The sequence below is a fragment of the Solanum tuberosum genome, unplaced genomic scaffold (assembly GCF_000226075.1).
Source record: "Solanum tuberosum cultivar DM 1-3 516 R44 unplaced genomic scaffold, SolTub_3.0 scf00409, whole genome shotgun sequence".
Classification (NCBI taxonomy): Eukaryota; Viridiplantae; Streptophyta; class Magnoliopsida; order Solanales; family Solanaceae; genus Solanum; species Solanum tuberosum.
In genome coordinates, this window is record NW_006239346.1 from 424,472 (window position 1) to 443,270 (window position 18,799).

The 18,799-nt window shown below is 34.0% G+C and overlaps 3 protein-coding genes across 3 annotated transcripts; 1 reads left to right on the forward strand and 2 right to left on the reverse strand.

The window, feature by feature from the left end:
* Window positions 1-1,563: 1,563 nt before the first annotated feature.
* Window positions 1,564-7,852, reverse strand: LOC102589296 (uncharacterized). Its single transcript, XM_006363026.2, has 5 exons — window positions 7,453-7,852; window positions 6,096-6,274; window positions 4,947-5,301; window positions 4,434-4,550; window positions 1,564-2,243 (listed from the first exon to the last, which is right to left on the reverse strand). Exons 1-4 carry the CDS (start codon window positions 7,840-7,842, stop codon window positions 4,470-4,472), a joined length of 1,005 nt encoding a protein of 334 aa, XP_006363088.1. The 5' UTR covers window positions 7,843-7,852; the 3' UTR covers window positions 1,564-2,243; window positions 4,434-4,469.
* A 3,113-nt stretch (window positions 7,853-10,965) lies between these two features.
* Window positions 10,966-15,132, forward strand: LOC102589627 (putative GPI-anchored protein PB15E9.01c). Its single transcript, XM_006363027.2, has 7 exons — window positions 10,966-11,204; window positions 11,826-12,093; window positions 13,415-13,615; window positions 13,700-14,384; window positions 14,484-14,590; window positions 14,681-14,740; window positions 14,826-15,132. The coding sequence occupies exons 1-7, from the start codon at window positions 11,016-11,018 to the stop codon at window positions 14,852-14,854; spliced, it is 1,539 nt and encodes a 512-aa protein (XP_006363089.1). The 5' UTR covers window positions 10,966-11,015; the 3' UTR covers window positions 14,855-15,132.
* A 435-nt stretch (window positions 15,133-15,567) lies between these two features.
* Window positions 15,568-18,114, reverse strand: LOC102577434 (fructose-1,6-bisphosphatase precursor). The gene is given in 4 exon segments (NM_001287911.1): window positions 15,568-15,781; window positions 15,863-16,369; window positions 16,659-16,883; window positions 17,645-18,114. Coding segments are annotated over 4 exon segments (1,227 nt in total). The 5' UTR covers window positions 18,068-18,114; the 3' UTR covers window positions 15,568-15,709.
* Window positions 18,115-18,799: the final 685 nt, after the last annotated feature.

Consider the following 18,799-nt stretch of genomic DNA (forward strand, 5'->3'; position numbering starts at 1 on the left):
GTATATAGGAAACAGTAAAGTTTCCAATTAAAAAATAAAAAATAAATTAATAGGGTAAATATGTAATCTATCATTTTAATACATGTATAACTAATACCCACATAACTTATTCCACCTTCTACCCTGCATAACTTTATACATAGATTCCCTCATAAGTTATGTTGGTATTAATTATGTAGGACTACAAAAATGCAACCAAACACCGTATAAATTAATACATGAATAACTTTTATACAACATTTAAATTCTTACCAACCAAACGTGGTATAAGTTATGCTGACTTTTATACCTAATACAAAACTTCTACCAAACACAGTAAAGCTAATGCAACTTTTTATACATGAATAAAATGTCTCTTATACAGTAACCAAACGACCCCTTATTTCATTACTAGTGTAACAAAAGGATTGGCTAGATTTTTAGTGGATGAAAAATTAAAAAAGAATATGGAAAAGCAACAACTTTTCTGTGAACTTTGAAATTTCATTGATATGGACAAATCATAGGTGGCCTATTAATTGTTTTTTAAACAGATGGAGAGTGGACCAGCAGTAGCCCTTTTTGGTTATACTTCAAAATAGGAAAAATTATCTAAATAAATAACTTATTTATATTTTTTAAAATTTTCTATTATTTGAAAAAATTACAAAAATTCCCATTCTCTCATATTTTCGGATACATTACTTTACGCAATGTATCGATAAGATACATCACTTTACGCAATGTATCGATAAGATACATCACTTTACGCGATGTATCGAAGTTAAATGATGTATCCAGATTCGAGACGCATTGTATCAGGACGTTGAGACATGTAATCGTAACCGGGACACGATGTATCGGAACATTTTGGGATGTATCCGAATTCCACAAACGGATTTTTGTAATTTTCAAAAAATTAGGAATAGGATATAATAAGCTATAAACACAATAGAATTTGCGTAAAATTCTCAAATAAAATACTACTGTGCCCTAAAATTATGAAGTGGTGCCACTTCTTATCCTTTCTTTTGCTTTCCCCCATTCTTTTGGTCAATCACAAAACTCCACTAACAAGGCAATGACACTACCTTTGAGATGAAAAAATGAATTACTTTTTACAAACTTCAATCAAGCTTTACGATAACAATAACATACTCAATATAATCTCATAGGTAAAATCTTAAGAGGGTGGTGTATACACAACTTTACTACTACCTTAAAAAGATCAAGATATTGTTTTCTATAGATTCTTAACTCAAGTAAAACATATCAAAATCAGTAAGAAAAACAAACAATATTTAATAAACCAACTCAATAAATATAGTTAAACATAGTTAATTGATTTTTATTCTAACTTCAGTTTCATTGCTAACCATGGTAAAGTAAGATATTCCGATATAAACATCAAGTGCAAATAAGTTTTTCTAATTCAAAGTAAGTCAAATATTAGTTTTATCCTTCTAGACTTCATATCTTTGTACATAGAATATGAAGTTTGATATTGTTCCTTTGTTCTTTATTGGAACTTAGTTAAACCAGAATTGACTGTAATATACCTTGAACATAAATTAAATGAGATGATTAAACCAACTTTTCCAGATTTATTGAATCTTGGAACACAATTACAATTGTGTCACACTTGAGATCAAAACATACCTTGCTATATAAACCCTGCATTAAATTCCATAATTCCAACTTGAGATCAGCACATACCTTGCAATAAGGATCATAACAATCCACAACATACACAACCGTAGACGTTCTGATACCAATTGATATGAACTGAAGGATATATTGAGGTACGAGGGAAAAAGCTATATAAACACGGCTCAAGTAATCCCATACTTGGGATGATGGATTTCAACTCCGAGAACTTGCAACTAATTTCATAACAGATTGACAGGCTTCAAATACAGCCTACAGAGATCTTGGAAAAAACACGAGTTTGTTCATCCACAAGGAAAAAATAATACGAGACAGCTTCCATTTATGAAAGCTGCGAAGAAGATTTCTCATCCTCTTTTATTTGACACATTCATGCATAACTTCAAGTAGCTTCACACAGACATTTGATCTGCACCCGAATGTTCATTCTTCAGCAACAGTACACTCATCAAAATTGCAGCAGTTTGATACCCAAGATAACTCTGGAATCCCTTAGGCAAATCAGCTTAATCCATGGCTTAGCTTTAATCCCTTGCAGACCTTTGCACTAATATCACGCTGCCTACTGTTGACTCATCATAAAATTTTGCTTGTCCCTGAAGTCAAATTCAATTGTAGTAATGCAATAGAAATCATCATGAAGCAACAAAACATATATGATGGAAGATAGGTAAATATACTGCACTAAAGAATATATGCCCTTTGTATATGTTGTATGGCAAGATGGAGAAATCTTCAAAAGTTAGAGAGCTCTAAAGCAACATCGGAGGACTATTACAGTCTTATAAGTAGTTTTTTGGTAGGTCTACTATTTATTTTACCATTTGGAAGTTCAACCAGCTTGTATGTGTCATTTTTCTATAGAGATTCATCTCTTTTTCTAAGAAAAACTGGTAGGTTGTATTTCTCAACATACAGACCTCAAAAAAGTTATCAACAGAGAGCTATGAACCAAGGGCTACTTATAGAGAGCCTAGAAGATGGCATCCTCTACAATTGCTTCTTTACACCAAAAATGAAAATTTACAATACAATTCCACTTAATTTTCTGCAAAGTATTAAATCTATCCTCAAAACACCTCCCATTTCTTTCCTTCCTTACTAACTAAGTGAAACACTTGATTTGGATGGCACAAGACATTTACAAAGCTTTGTCCATGGACCTGTTCTGTCTCCTGGTTGCCCCAAAACTTCCAATTTATACACTGTTAAATAGAAAACCTCCCATCATTGTTATGTTTCTACTTGATTGCATTTGGGGCTGGGAAGTGCCTCTTAACTTATCAACTTCCTTCAAAAGATCAACCACCCTATCAGTTTTCCAGTCATTTAGGTTCCTTTTGAAGCATATATTCGACCCTCGAGGAGTCCAAGAGTCTGCCACAGCAGCGAAGCGCTTCAGGGTTGCTGCATATGGAAAATAAATCAGGGAAAAAAGTCATCAAAGGCACTTGCTCATTCCAGGATTCCTTCCCCAACATAGTCTTTGTGCCATCACCCACCTTATAGACAACATGTTTGTTAAGACTAGACCATAAATTCCTGATAGTCCTCCAAACTGATACATTATAAGTGTTGACCACTTCATCAGTGCACCATTGGCTTGTCTGTCCATATTTGTTCAGGATCACCTCCTTCCATAACCACTTCACCAATAGACAACTATTGTGTAATTTCAGATTTCTGATACCAAGACCCCCTGATTCTTATCAAGTTGAAATCATCCCATTTCACAAAATGAAAACCCCCATCCTCCTTATTTCCATTCCATAGAAAGTCCCTTCTGAGCTTGTCAAGTTTATCTACCAGCCCAACTGGAATAGGAAACATAGACATCACACAAGCATGTAAGGAATCTAATACTGCATTTATCAAAAACAATCTAATTCCTATTTCCACTTTGAAAGTTCCATGTCTGTCTTCTCTATAATCTCATCCTAGATAATTAACTCCTACTGTTTGTTGCCCAGAGGCATGCCTAAGTAGGTTGTGGGAAGCTATTCAATCTTGCACCCCAAAATCCCAGCCAGCTCCTTCATTTGGACCACTTCTTTCATAGGGAAAATATTGATCCTCCTCCAATTGACACTTAACTCCAAAATAACCTAAAAAATGAGTAAGATCATCCTTATAAAGCTGACTTGTCGTGCTTCTGGATCACATAAAATCAGTGTTATCAGAGCTGTGCTTAAGCCCTGAAGCGAGGCTCAAAACATGTTGAGCGTTTCACCTCGTTTAATGTGCGCTTCAGTGTCGTCATCAAGGTTAATACATACTTTTCCTTGCCAATGAACCTCTTCTGAATAGACGACACTAAACAATTGATATTTCACTTTATCGTAATTATTTTTCTATATTTCTTTGTTCATATATTTGTCATCCATGTTAATAAATTATTAGTCTTGGACTAAACATATAATCTCCATCACACATTGCATTCTTTGGCCAAAGAAAGAATGCCAGTCAATCTTTTTGGCACATGGCCATTTTATCACATGAGGAAGGACGCCACAAATATGAAATATTAAAGCAGACAGTGTAAAATATATCAGCATGGGGCCAAAAGAATATTTGGAGAAGAATTAGAAAAGAAGAAATCACGCGAACACTAGGATAACAACTACTTATTTCAAACTAGCCTGGTATTCCCTAGGTACACCATTATCCTGGTAAGACATCACATCTTTTTTCAGTAAGCAGATGCATCTTCTACATACATACAATGTGAACCTTGAGTGAGGACACCAATATTTTTTTAAATAGTGATCACTCAGAGCAAGACTTACCATCTCAGACAAAAAGGTATCCACAGCCTAAACAGGTCAGCCAACCTCTGCTACAATTTCTTTGACATCTATATCAGCTAGAGTCTCCTTGCCAAACAGAGAAAATCCAACAGTTGCCTGCAAGAAAAATTCCACATTCAATGTCAAGAACAAACTTTGCTTTTTCGGTTGGCTTGGGTGAAGTAACAGAAGAACAGTCTCATACAGAAAATGGAAGATACAGTGTAGCGAGAGCAATTAGCACCAATAAGCTTTCAAACTGTACAGGAGAATGGAGATAACCAATTTGAAAACGTTCTCTATTAAATATATTATTATCTTTTTTGCATTGCAAGGGTGGAAGAGGCCCAAGAGGGCGCGGGAGCATGATGTTAGGAACAATTGAAGACATAAGCTGTTATTAACTCAAATTTTCTCCTTTTTTGACTGAACTCCAGGATTTTTATAACTATGCTTTCCCTTGCCCACTATCCCCTACCCCGAAATAACACAAGGATAGTGTTCTAGGCATACCAATCCTGCCTTGCTATCAACCTTCTTGAGAATCCCTGAAAATCCTGCAAAGGCTCCGGACACAACTTCAATAGTTGACCCTGGTATTAAAGATTTATCATCTGATCCTCTCAACGCATCAACTGCAAGCAGGTCTAAAGCTTTTTTAGATTGCCTTCCTCGTGTTTTGGGCACAACTTTGTCATCAAGGGGAGCTATACTAGAGTTTTTTGTCAGCTGGGAATCTAAACCTCCTTCTCCTTGTTCCTCTTCTTCAAAAGCTTGATCAGCTTTCTGTTGCTCTTCCTTCGCTTGTTTGAATATGGCCTCCAGGTCATCCTCATCAACAGGTCTGGGTTTATTGATCGTCCGTTTTCTGCAAATGTTCTACACTTTAAGTAACTGAGAAAAATAAAAAATGACCTCGGGTATGTTGTAAGTTAGCCCTTTAAATAATAAAATGGGTATGTAGACACAAGTAACATAAAAGTCATATCAAGGGAGACCAAATGGTAGATATCAACTAAAGGCAGTTAGTAAATAGATATCCTTGCAAAATTCACTTGACCTATTGGCATAAAATTTGGTAAGTATTCTGAAATTTTGTCAAGCAGAAATAGCATTCATCACTAATCTCGCAGAAAGACCTTATAGTAGCTGACTGAATAAACACATTTACAAGCTACACAGAATTAGATTGGGAGTGATTTTTAAGTAAAAATTTCTGAACTTAGGCCAACACATTTTATAAGCTACACACAATTAGAGTGTAAGTGATTTTTAAATAAAAAATTCCAATCTTAGGCCAAGTTAGCTTAGGATATTTTTCCACTCATCTTATGTTAATATTTTAATTGACATATGTTCCATTGGGTCAGACACATACACCATGGGTCTTTGTTCGTATAAAAGACAGAGTTCCCAGAGGTCAAAGAAAACGCATTGACATATCAAACAAATCAAAGACCTCCTCTTTCTTGACTGAGTAAAAATTGTAATCTTTCTTTATAACCATGTTATCCAGGCCAACTTACACACACCTCGACTATTTCCAGGGGTACCTGCTACCTCTCACCAACACATGTATTGGGTAACGCTGTCCAACACAGATGATAAGAAGTAATACTTGTAAACTTGTGATTTGTGATAGGGGCAACAATGAATGCTTACGTATTTCCAACCTTGGATCCAACAAAGCCTCCAATTCCAGTACATTCTCGAATGAAATCATGTATTTCCTTGTTCAGTACGCATCTCAGAAACACACATCCTGGGAAAAGGGGTTTAGGCTTAATTGAAAGTGTTCCATTTTTTAATTTCCTTTTGACTTGTACAGATGGATTGTATACCTGCAGAAACTTTTACAGTCAGTCAAAACTCAAAAGATATTGAAAAACCAATTCCTACATTAGTTAAATACACTTTATACCCTTGCAGTTCGAGGTAATCCAACCTCCAACTGTCCTAAAATTAACTTATAGGAAAGACCTCATTGGTTGGAGCAGAATCAACCACCACACACACACACGCATACAAACAAACCAAAGACTATGATTTCAAGCAAAGAAAATCAACAGTGAAAACTGAGACGAGTATTGGGGCAAAAATTTTCTCTAAAGAAAATTTCTACAGCAATAGAAAAACTGATAGACGCCTGTTTATAATTTATGATATGGTTATCTTCAGGTCCATGGCTTCCATTCCGATACAACAGAAAAGATCTAGAAGTTCCATGGAAACTGGAAATTACGCAAGCTCTGCAACTATATAGTATATATATACTGCTATAAAGGCTTCACAAACTTCTCTTAAGCTCTCTTCTACTGATAAAAATGAATACTGTTATAGAGGAAAAAATGGTAGGTGATACCGGTATCTGTGTTGGTTGGAAGTTATAGGTAATGGTGGGTGGGTTAACTGAGGTGCTCACAAGCTGGCTCGAGCACCACAACAATCCAAATAAAAAATGAATACTGCTACAAAGGCCTATAGTTCACTTACCTTGCTAGTTGCTACTTTCTTCCCCCAAACTATATTTTTCCACAACTATCCTCTAAATGCATCGTATGATGAAGGCTTAAGTTAGAGCTTAAATGGAGAAACATGTTCAGTGAGGATTCATATAGCGAACTCCAACTTGTATGGAATAGAGGCGTAGTTGTTGTATGCTCTAAACACATTCTTGCTGGAAACCTGTAACATCCCTATTTTCATGAACATCCATAACTCATAATGCTTGAACATTTTACATTCTTCATATTCATGTTAATGGAATGAATGCTTTTCGTGATTGAACTAAGCCAGTTTGCTTGTTGGAGCTAAATTATGTGCAAACTAAACTCTAATGGTCCCTATTAATGGTGGAAACTAAATAGACAGCTTGAACTTTTCGATATTGACATCAAATTCAAATGCAGTCAGGAGTTGATTTTCTAATTTCAGGAGTAATGCACAAAAGTAATTACCAAAACCACCAAATTAAGAACTTCACCATCAAACCAAACAATAAAGCACAAATCTTTAATACCTGAAAATCAATATCAGGAAAGTTCCTAGCAAGAGCACGAGCCATACGTTCAGCAGTTTCATGACCATTAACTCTAGAAACTCTAACAACCCACCATTGAGGACCCAATTTAGCAAGGTTATCAAGATTAAGCTCTTCAGTCCAAGACTTATATTGCTTCTTAGGTTTCTTAATAAGCTTTTCCTCTACTTCTTCTCTCCAATTGTAACCTGTTTTACTCTCTCTTCTCTCATTTCTCATTTGCCTTCTCTCTTTAGCAGTAAGCATATTCTCTTCAGGTGACTCCACAGTTGCATAAACCCTTAAAAGGGTTTTCGGTAAAATGGAGGTTGGTGATAATTTGGGAAGAAATGGAGGAGAATGACTCCATGAAAGTATAGCTTGCTTCATCTTCTTCAAGAAAAAGTAAAGAAAATTTCTTGTGGTGGTTATATGGTAACATATCCAGTTTTAATTCATGGGCCGGGTTAATGGGCTATGGGGATTACAGCCCAATTCCCACTATTGATTCCTAAAATTTGGGAGATTTGCACAAATAGGATTATACAAATTTGATGTTTACTATTTGTCCTAGTTTTTTGGGGTAGGATAATGTTTTGAAACATAATTTATTTAAAATTCATGTTAGGAGGAAGAATGAAAAATTATGTTTTCATAAGTTATATAGGTCGGATCATAACTTTGGTTTAAATTATTCACATGGTTATGTCAAATGCGTAAAATTTATAAAAAAAATTATAAGTTATGACATGTGAAATATGAGGAAAGTTGATATTTTTATTAACGGATGGTAATGCAAGGTTAAGAAATTATCAAAGGTCATTTTACATTGAGTAAATTTTAGATTTAGCAAACATAAAAATCATATTTGTATGTTATAGTTTGTATAATTGCGCATCAAATTTGTATAAATCGCTGGTAGCCTCCTATTTGTATAAATCGCTGACAGCCTCTCATTTGTATAAATCGTTGGCAGCCTCTCGTTTGTATAAATCGCTGGCAACCTCTCAATTCAATTTTATGTGTTTGTATATCTGCATAAAATTTGTATACAATTGAATTGAAATAAAACATTTGTATATCAAATCTCTCTCTCTCTCTCTCACTTTATACAACACAAATTATACATTGTAATTTGTGTTTGTATAAAGCGAGAAAGGCAAAAGAGAACTAGTAGGGGAAGAATATTATTTGTATAATTATAAATGTATAAGATGAAAATATATGTATTTATATTTGTATATACAGTTTTCTCTCGTTTTATACAAACACAAACGCAATTTATAAATTTGTGTTTGTATAAAAGTGAGAGAGGCGAGTGAGAGTGGCGAGCGAGATTTTTGGGGAGAGAGGCGAATGACAAGTGCTTGCCACGGATTAGAATTAAATGAAACTATGGTTACAACATTTAATTTGAATTAATAGTTTGCTATTTTATACAATTTTTCCTAAATTATTCACACGGTTATGTCAAATGCCTAATTTTTTATTATGAGTTATGACATCTGAAATACGAGGAGAGATGATATTTTTATTAATGGATGGTAATGCAAGGTTAAAAAATTATCAAAGGTCATTTTACAATACTATCAAGGCGAATCAATTTGAAAAAGTAGGACACTCAAATTAATACAAAATAAAACACCTTTTATATATCTACTAGTTTCTGACAACGTGCGTTGCACGTTTATTCCTTACTATTGTTAAATAATTAAAAAATGTGTTATCAAATAGAAAATGCTTAAATCAACAATATTAATTTTACCAATTACATTTCATGTATTAAATAAAATACATAAAAAGGGATTGAGCATTTGGCATCAAGCAAGAAGTATGTGAAATCAATTAAGATAATATAGTCTCTTAACTCTGTGTCACTGTGTGTGAGTCTTTTTTATGATCTAAATATCATTGATAACCTTTTATAGCCATGAATGGATAAAAAAAATCATGCAGGCTTATTGACAAGATTGCCTATTTTATTTTAATGAGAAACGGAGCGTGAAATATTTGTATTATTTAAGTAAAGTTCTAGAATTAAAAGGCTAATCAAAGAATACATGAAGATACACTTTCAAAATTTTACAAGATTAAAAAGCAATTACATCCAAAATATAAAAGTAACAGATAAAGAATTAACAAACTGGACTTCATACATACAACTATTTCAAAAGCTCATAATAATAGCTAAAAGATCACAACACCACAATGAGTTCATTAGAAATGCAAAAGAAATTATAAAAAAACAATAATCTTCCTAATGGAGAACAGAAAGAGATATGAGGACTTAGGCATATCTAAAAAGAAGTCTTCTCCCATGTATTCTATTTACTCCTTTATACCATTTCTTCCTGTCTTTTTTGCCTATCATATATAGATGTGATGGTTTTTTTGATTATCCTCTTCTCAAGTTGAATGACATGAGTTTCTTTCATTTTTCAATGGTTATCATCCAGTTCTTAAATAGTAGTGAAAATGTCTGTTCAAATTCTATTTTCAGTTCTAAATAATAGTCTTTTAATATATAGATGGGAAGATGAAAAATACAAATCATAATTAGACTAAGTAATAGAATTAACATTGCCACTAATTACTGCTCTGAACGTGGAATCTAGTCTAGTTTGAATGGATAAGAAGATGAAAAATATAAATCATTGTAATTAGTAATAAATAAGGTAATTACAAACCATCTCATTAATTATTAATTTAATATTAATTCACATATATAATAATACACTTTTAATACCTTAGTAATAAATCAAATAAATAAAATCAGTAGCATTAATCTGGTAAATGGGGGGTCTTTTCATATACCAGTAATTATTCTAGGCAATACATACATGTACAATTGATAATATCTAAAAATATATCTTTTCACATTCCAAGCATTGAATTATTTGCTTAGTCCTTTGAGTTTCTTCTGCTAATATCATTTATGGATAATGTTTAATCTATACTTCATATAAGTAGAGAAAAGTGTCAAATCACTTGATAATTTTTCTCTTTCTTCGTCAAAAATTTCCTTTAATTCTTACTCCTAGAATTCAGCCTTGAGAACGTTGGGATAGAAAATTTACTTTAGAAAGAATTTTAACAGATAGATGATTAAAAAAAAACTGCACATCTTTAGAAAATGTGGAGCATTAATATAGAAATGCAAGTAAACCTAGAAATACTACTGTTAAACTTCTTATGTAACGTACCTAAAATGTGTAATTAAGTCTTCAAACTTTTAAAATTTTACTATAAACCTTTGAGGTAATTTTAATTTTACTATTTACTATTAAATTAATTAGATGTTTGATTATTAACATACAATATATAATATTATATATAATATTATATATTGAGTTACATTGCATAATATTTTATGTTGGATCATATATTTTCGAACTTTTTTTTGTTTTCCTCCTAAAATTTTCGAATACTCCCGCGCATTTTCTCATTTTACGCACTCTTCATTATTTTTTTAACCTTTCCCTCCATATTTCTCAGTTCTTACAAATATGCTTATCTTCCCTCCAAAATCTTCTTACATTTTTCCCTCTGTTTTCTTCTTTCAGATGCAGAAACTGAAAATGGGGAGACAAAGCAAATCGCGAAAAACCGAAAACATCGGTAAAGGAAAGGTTACTCCGGTGCAGATTGCGTTCATCGTCGATCGATACCTCTCCGACAACAGTTTCACTGAAACTCGAACAACTTTTCGATCCGAAGCTTCGCATCTTCTCGCTAAGTCTCCTGTTAATGAGGTATGTATAGGTTAAAATTTTGTTGATTTGTTTTTGTTTAGGATTTCAATTTGTGTATATTAATGTTGTGATGAATTAGGAGTGGGTTAGTATGATGTATGGGTAGTGAATTGATGTTATGTTAGTTACGGAGATGGATTTAGGATTTGAAATTAGTAGGTGTGAATGTGTTTTATATGTTCGTATTTTTAGTTTTTTTTTGATAAATTATGAGTGTTTGAAGTGTTTCTAATTGATTCGAGGTAGAATCTAGGGTTTATGTTCATTGAGTGCATCATAAAATATGTATGTATTTATTCAAGAAAATTGATAAATTTAAAGGGGTCGTTTTGCCATGATATTTTTTTTACTTTCTTTCAGAGTAGAATTTAGGAAGACACGTTTGACTATAAATTTCTTGAAAATCTTGGAATTCCACTGCTTTCACTTGTTTTTTTACTCCAAATTACTTTTAGAAATTCAAAAAAATAATCTGTAATTGGTATTCATTACCAAACATGACTTAGTCTTTGAATACCATTTTTCACTTTATAAAAAAAGCTACTTTTTTCGAATACTTGCAATTTTCATGGCCAAATGCCCCCTTAATTCCTTGTTTTTTTTTTGTGTGATAACGAATAGGCGCCAAGGAGTTTATTGAGTTTAGGAGATATGTTGGATGAGTACATAAGTTTGAAAGAGCAGAAAGTGTTTATGGATCAAGAGAAGTGTAGATTGGATCATGAAAAAACGCGGGTTCAGAACTTACTAAATGGGATGCAACATGTTATGAATGCTTACAATGCTAGCACGAATCTGACCCTGCCTTCCTCAATTGGTGCTTCTTCTTCAATACCCAAAACAGGTGCTTTGCCAAGTATTGTTAATGGGTCTTCCCCGGTAACCTCAGGTATGCATTCTACCCTTTGTTTAGTTTTTTTTTTCTGAATTATTTTCTTAGTTTATATCAATGCTTTTCAGTTTAAGTTGCTTAATATGTCGTTGTATGTGATACTATCTTGTTTGGTACATGGAAGGTTCAAACAAGTTATATGTATTACTTCAAGTTTTTATCGTCAACCCTGCTTGTATGTTTAAATGAGTTAGATGTATTACTTCAAGTTTATTGTCATCCCTGCTTGTATTTTCTCCTGGATGAAATGATATCTGTTTTTATATGCTTTGTCCTTGCATGATACACTGGAGTAGCTGCTATCTGAAGGACAGTCTTTCTATCACTTTAAGGAGCAATAACCAGTTCAATAGCAGATTCCAAACTCTTTGAATAAACCAATAAGCTATATTAGCTCAGACACCACTGAAACTATGCTCATGTATTTTGCTCTGCTGAGCTCTTTGACATTGTATTCTGTTTCTTGGACTTCCATGAAATGAGTGAAACTTCATGATTCACAACAAATCCTGTCACTGTTATCTTTGTCAATATACATTCCACTCATTCATCTTCCCAATGAAATTGTTTTGGCTCATGTAACAAGATTGACATCCAACTGAAACAACTTCCTATCAAACTTCTTAATACTAAGTTGCAGAGGTTGATTTAGGATCTTATAATAGCTGGTCTGGAGTGCTATTACACTCATTACTATATATGATAGTAGGTTCTGAGTGATATTTCAAATAAAAATAAAAATAAGAAGATATATAGAAGTGCATATAACTCCCCAGGAATTTCAATTGCGCTCATATTCATTGCTGTAGGAATGTATCTGCAGAAGCTACATTCCTAGATACTAGAGTGAGATTTGATCCTTGCACATTCTCTAATATGTGGAGGCAACAGAGGATCTTGGATCCTAATTCTCTTTCAATAAACCATAATAGGCAAAGAACTTAATATTTTTACATATTCCTCCTGAATTATTCTTGCATTTGTGTGACCACCATTACTTGCATGCAATGGGATGTACAATGTCTATTTTTCTAGACTGCATTTAGCTCCTAACTGAAGACATGCAGCATATAGTTTTGGCCTTAAAGCAACACTATCTTCATCCCTAAAAGGAAAAGCCTCCAAAAGAAAGATTGGATTGTAGAGCTGTCACTGATTGCTCATGATCACATTCAAGAAACAGTACATCATTTGTTCATAGAAAGATAGTGCTGTGTTATGTGTTGGATGTCCTTGTTAACTAGTCTATTGATTTGTGCCAGATTTTGGTATTACTTTACTATTTACTTGAAGATTTATACTATACTACTTTTATCAGGTTATTATTCTGCATACACAAGCGGAGCTCTGATGTCAGCATCAATGCCTTCAAACACTGCTCTAGATACCATGAAATTTTCTAGTCCAAATTCCATTCCATCAACCTCAAAAAGAAAAGGCTTCAAAGATGTTTCTGCAGCTGCCATAACTGCCAAGAGATCTCGTAAACACTTGATCACTAACCAGTTGCCACTTAAAGGTAAATCCATTTGAAGTTGGTCTTTTGTCACTTCATGTCAAATGTCCTTATTATTTGACATCATATGATCGTACTTTCCTGCAGATCCTAGTACAGATTCACAACCAACCAGCTCTGTCAAACAAAACAGCATTATGAATAATTCTGCAGTTCAATTATCAGATCCTACTGCATCTAATAAGACACCTGTTCAAGGATCTAATGTTGCCAAGTCTTTGTTCAGCCAGCACATTCAGTCCCCTCCAACTAATTCTTCTGGCCCTAAAACACCGCCAAGAGCATCTTCATCCCAAACTGACAAATCTATCTCTCCAGTGGAAGTTTGTTCAACTGCTACTTCCAGCAAAAATATTACACCGTCTCTTGTAACAGCCACGAATCGCACAATCATCTCGTCAGAAACAATTCGAGTGAGCCCTTCCAAACAAATATTTTACTCCATAGAAACAAATCATTGCATTTCAACAACTTCACCAGTAAAGACCAACATGAAGAGGTCTATTAGGCGAGATCAAGTGAAAAGTAGGCTGGATTTTGGTGCCTCAGATAACATCCCATGTAATTCAGAAATGGCAGCTGGCCCAGACATGACTTCGACGTCTGAATCTGAGAAAGAAGGCGATATTTTTGACATAGATTTGCCTAGTTTAGATGCTTTAGGGGTGGGTTTTAATCTTTCTGAACTACTATATGATTTTGACCTTGATGGAGAGGGGATTGATCATTCTTGCCAGCCAACATTGCATTCTTCCCCAGATTCTTTTTCAGGGTACAGTTACCTGCCTTGTCCAGATTTATTTTTAGTTTCCTTAATCTAATGCAAGTTTAGGCATGGTTTCTGAGTCCCCATTTGATGTTTAATGCACAGGTCACCTGATGAATCAGGAAATGTCGATACTGATGCAAACCAGATCACTTCTCATATTTCTTCGACAGTTACTGAAGTCTTTTCAGAGCAAGGCATGAATTTACTAGGTAAAAGGAGGTTCTTGACTATGAATTAGACTGGATTGGTTTCATTGAAATCATTGAAAGAGTTTTGAATTTTTCACTTTGATCATTCAGGTTCAGATTCTCTGACCACTACAAAATCAGTTACCAAATGCATCCAAATTGTAAGCCCAGGTAATTTTTCAACTGTCTATTTTCTCCTTTTCAATTTGCAAAAAGCACAAACTGAAGATACGATTCCACGCCTTCATTTTTGCAGTTAAAAATATCAGAAGCTTGAAGGATTAGAAGAACTTTGTGCAAGAAATTGATGAATACTTACACAGATGACTATGGCAGTTGATTGGATTTATGCAAATGCAACTGAATTTATCAAATTAGTTTTACATATTAACTGTCCATTCATTAGCAAAAAAGTGTAAGTGCACTGGATTAGGATTTGTTTCCATAGGATTAACAGCTGCAGGCCTAGCCAGTATATTGATTATATATAGCTTATGTCTAAGCATATTAGGAATTTGTATAAATATATTTGACATGACCAAGCTTATTGCAAATTTGATTATGAGAAATATCTGATTATTGTTATGGTCTGCTATTGAATCATTATTTGACATCCACCTTTGAGTACTTTCTAAGTTGAAGGATGGATTATTTGAACTTGAATGGAACATGGCATGATAACAAAAAATTCAACAGAGAGGATAATTGTTAGTAGTATGATGAATTTTGTCATGGTTTTACTTGTTAAAATGGGCTTCAATATGACATTTATGCAAAAAAAGAAAAAGGTCGGCATGCTTAGTTACTGCAGCTTCTTGGTCTAAGCTCTTCAGGATTCACCCCTTTTGTAAGTTTTCTAAGTTACACTGTTTTATAGTATGAAGTTAGTACCCTACATGAGTTTCTGGTACTCTGTGTCGGTCTATGTATCCTTTTTATACCTAAACAGAAATAACAAAAAGTGAACAAACACTTTAAGAGGATGACATATTTTAGATATGGAAAAACCTTTACATTGTTTTATGAATTGAATCACCGCAAAGCTTTGAACTGATAATGACTTTAGCAATTGGTTCCTAGACTTGTGAAAAGAATTTCTTTCGAGTATTACAAATTCACAGTCTTGTCTTGATTTCGGAATTAAGACAAGTACTTCTCCAATTTTTCAACTTCTTCTGTGCTTCCAATGTACAATGGAACTCGTTGATGTACCTGAAAAGTAAGAAACACCAAATTAAATGACTGATATATTTGCTTATTGCTTATAGATTTACCTTAGCTTTGGTTTCTTACCTCAGTTGGTTGGATATCGAGAACTCTTTGGTGACCATCGGATCCTTTACCACCAGCTTGTTCCACAATGAAGCTCATGGGAGCACACTCGTACAAAAGCCTCAACTTTCCATTCTTGCTCTTTTGGTCTCTAGGATAACCATAAATGCCACCATATAGAAGAGTTCTATGGAAGTCACCAACCAAACTACCAATGTACCTTGCAGAGTAAGGCTTGCCACTAGGGCCAGGGTCCTTCAAGTCATCGATATATTTCTTCAACTTGTCATCCCAGAGCTGGTAGTTTCCTTCATTGAATGAATAGATCTTTCCAGACTTTGGTATTTGGACATTTTCTTGAGTCAGAACAAATTCTCCGTACATCGGATCCAAGTTAAAGGAAAAAACGCCATTTCCCAAGGTGAGTACGAATATCACAGAGCTTGAGTACATGCAGTATCCTGCTGCAAGAAGGTTTGTCCCTGGTTGACATACATTCACAATGCACTTCTGCTCTATATTGTCAAGCTGCAATATTGGACAGACATTTGTTGAATCGGTGGTTAAACTATTTATGTATAATGAATGATTTTGGCTTATGCCAAAGCTCACAACCACACCGGAAAAGTTCATGCACCAGAGGTCCAATTGACTATTGAAAGCATCAAACAGATATAAGAAGCATTGAAGTAAATGATCCTACTTCTCGTGCATTATGTATCAAAGATGCCACATTGTCACAAGTCAGAACACTACATTAGCTATTTAGAGTTCTATTTCTGAGGCAAAAAGGAAGGTAATCTTGTTTGGTAATTACCGTGGAATCATCTCCATGATCAGCGAGGCACTCATCATTCGGGCTGTATATTCCAAAGATAGAACCTGTAGACACAGCAGCATCAATGTTTGATGATCCATCAAGAGGATCAAACACCACAATGTAGTTGCCTGAGTAACTCTCTTCCACTGCCACAGGTACATCCTCTTCTTCTGATGCTATAATCCCAGTCCTTCCACTTGATCTTAGACAATTCGAGAAAACCTGTTCAATCCATCAAACATCAACCTTCAGAAACCAAGATCATTAGTGTATTAATGTTCTACGAATATCTACGTTATGCACATTGACAATCCATAGATATTTTACACAAGCAGGTTAAACTAACTCTTCGCAGTAAGCCTGATATGGTAACCTTAAAAAAAGAAATGAATAAGGACCTTCCATAACCGGTAGTGTAAAAATTCTTCACACCATCAACGTATATAACTTAAATCCAATAGGAGGTAACTTATATACACTGACAGTGAACACAATTCGTACACTATGGGGTCATTTGATAGGTTGTATTAGAGAAAATAACACATGTATTATCTGTAGTATCACTTAATCCTTTGTTTGGTAGGATTTTCAACTTATGTATGATTAACCTATTCAGTATTATAGGGTGTATAACTAATATATAGTAAACCACGATATTAGCAATACAAGAGCTATTAATACATGGATAAGCATGGCTCTAGACAAAACTACCCTTAATACACCAAACCAAACAGTCGATAAGAAATAATGAAAGCATAACTAATACACCTTATTCAGTACTATTCTTATTACATTCTACCAAACGACCCATATGAGTATATTTTCGGATTACTAAGTCCACTTCTTATACACCAATAGTTATATTTAAGTGCTCGGATCGTTAGTATATAGAAGTTAAACTCATCTAAATAACTTCACATGATAAGGGACAGAGTACTAATGTTTCTATTGAGCTATTATAAGAAGAATTGTAACAAACAAACCTCATTAGAGACAACATCAAGTTTCTTCTGATCTTCTCCTTGAATATTGACAGCACCTTGAACTCCAGTAAGGTTAGAAATTCCAGCTCTTTGGACTAAGGAAGCAATCTGTTTACAAGCCATTGAAATACTTGAAATAACTATGGTAAGTTCAGCATCAATCACTCCAGCTTGTTCTTGTCTTAATAGCCAACTTGTTAAAGTTTGCAGCTCATACCCACTCCTTTTCTTGGTTGCTGTATAACCTGAAGTTGTCTCTATTGCCATGCACTTAACTCCTCCATTAAATGACCTTCTCTTTGTGCTGTTTTTTGGGCATAAAAATGGAGTCTTTTTGTCTAAAGCAAATAAAAATGGAGTCTTTTTGTCTAGAGCACATAAATATGAAGTTGTTGCTGTTGCTGTGGCTGCTGATGCTGCCATTGTGATTTTCTTGGAATTCTTGAAATCACTAAAATTTCCTCAGTTAGAAGTTCATTGTGTTATATTTATTCCAAAGATTTGTTTTTTGAGGCTCATTGGTAGTTTTCTTGGGGGTAGGAGTGGGGGGTCTTTAGAAAGTGTAAGGCTGGTAGAAGATTTGTGTTAAGTGGGTCCCACTTATCCTTCTCTATGGAAATCTTTTCCTTTCATTTGTGGTTATGCTTTGAAAATCTACAAATGACATCATCATGGCTCTCAGAATTTTGAGTATATTCTTATAGAGGAAGTTTCAACAACTTGGAGGTGTTGGCCCATTAAAAGGATTATATTTGTATGCTATAGCAAAGTTTGCATAATTGCGCTCCATAGCAAATATATATATGTATAATTTGCTATACATATACAATTGAAAGCTGTCTATTTCGTTATACATATATACAAAAAGAAACAATTGTATAATTCGTTGGCTCCTCTTCAGATTTGTATAATTTCGCTGGCAGGCCATTTGTATAAATTGTTGTTAGCCTCTTGTTTGTATAAATCGTTGACAAAAATATGTGTATATAAAAAATCGCTCTCTCTTTCGCTTTATACAAACATAAATTATACATTATACAAACATAAAACTGGGCAGGGGAATATTTTTATTGTATAATTATAAGTGTATAGGACGAATATATATGTATTTGCATGTGTATATACAATTTTCTCTCGCTTTATACAAACAGAAAC

Excerpts from the sequence above, each read along its gene's own strand:
- LOC102589296 (XM_006363026.2), bottom strand. The coding sequence starts at position 7,842 with ATGAAGCAAGCTATACTTTCATGGAGTCATTCTCCTCCATTTCTTCCC. Across the intron at positions 5,302-6,095 it reads GGATCCAAGGTTGGAAATAC|AAAACGGACGATCAATAAAC; the intron begins GTAAGCATTCAT and ends GAACATTTGCAG. Across the intron at positions 4,551-4,946 it reads TTGATAGCAAGGCAGGATTG|GCAACTGTTGGATTTTCTCT; the intron begins GTATGCCTAGAA and ends TTTTTCTTGCAG.
- LOC102589627 (XM_006363027.2), top strand. The coding sequence starts at position 11,016 with ATGCAGAAACTGAAAATGGGGAGACAAAGCAAATCGCGAAAAACCGAA. Across the intron at positions 14,385-14,483 it reads TCCCCAGATTCTTTTTCAGG|GTCACCTGATGAATCAGGAA; the intron begins GTACAGTTACCT and ends TTTAATGCACAG. Across the intron at positions 14,591-14,680 it reads GCAAGGCATGAATTTACTAG|GTTCAGATTCTCTGACCACT; the intron begins GTAAAAGGAGGT and ends TTGATCATTCAG.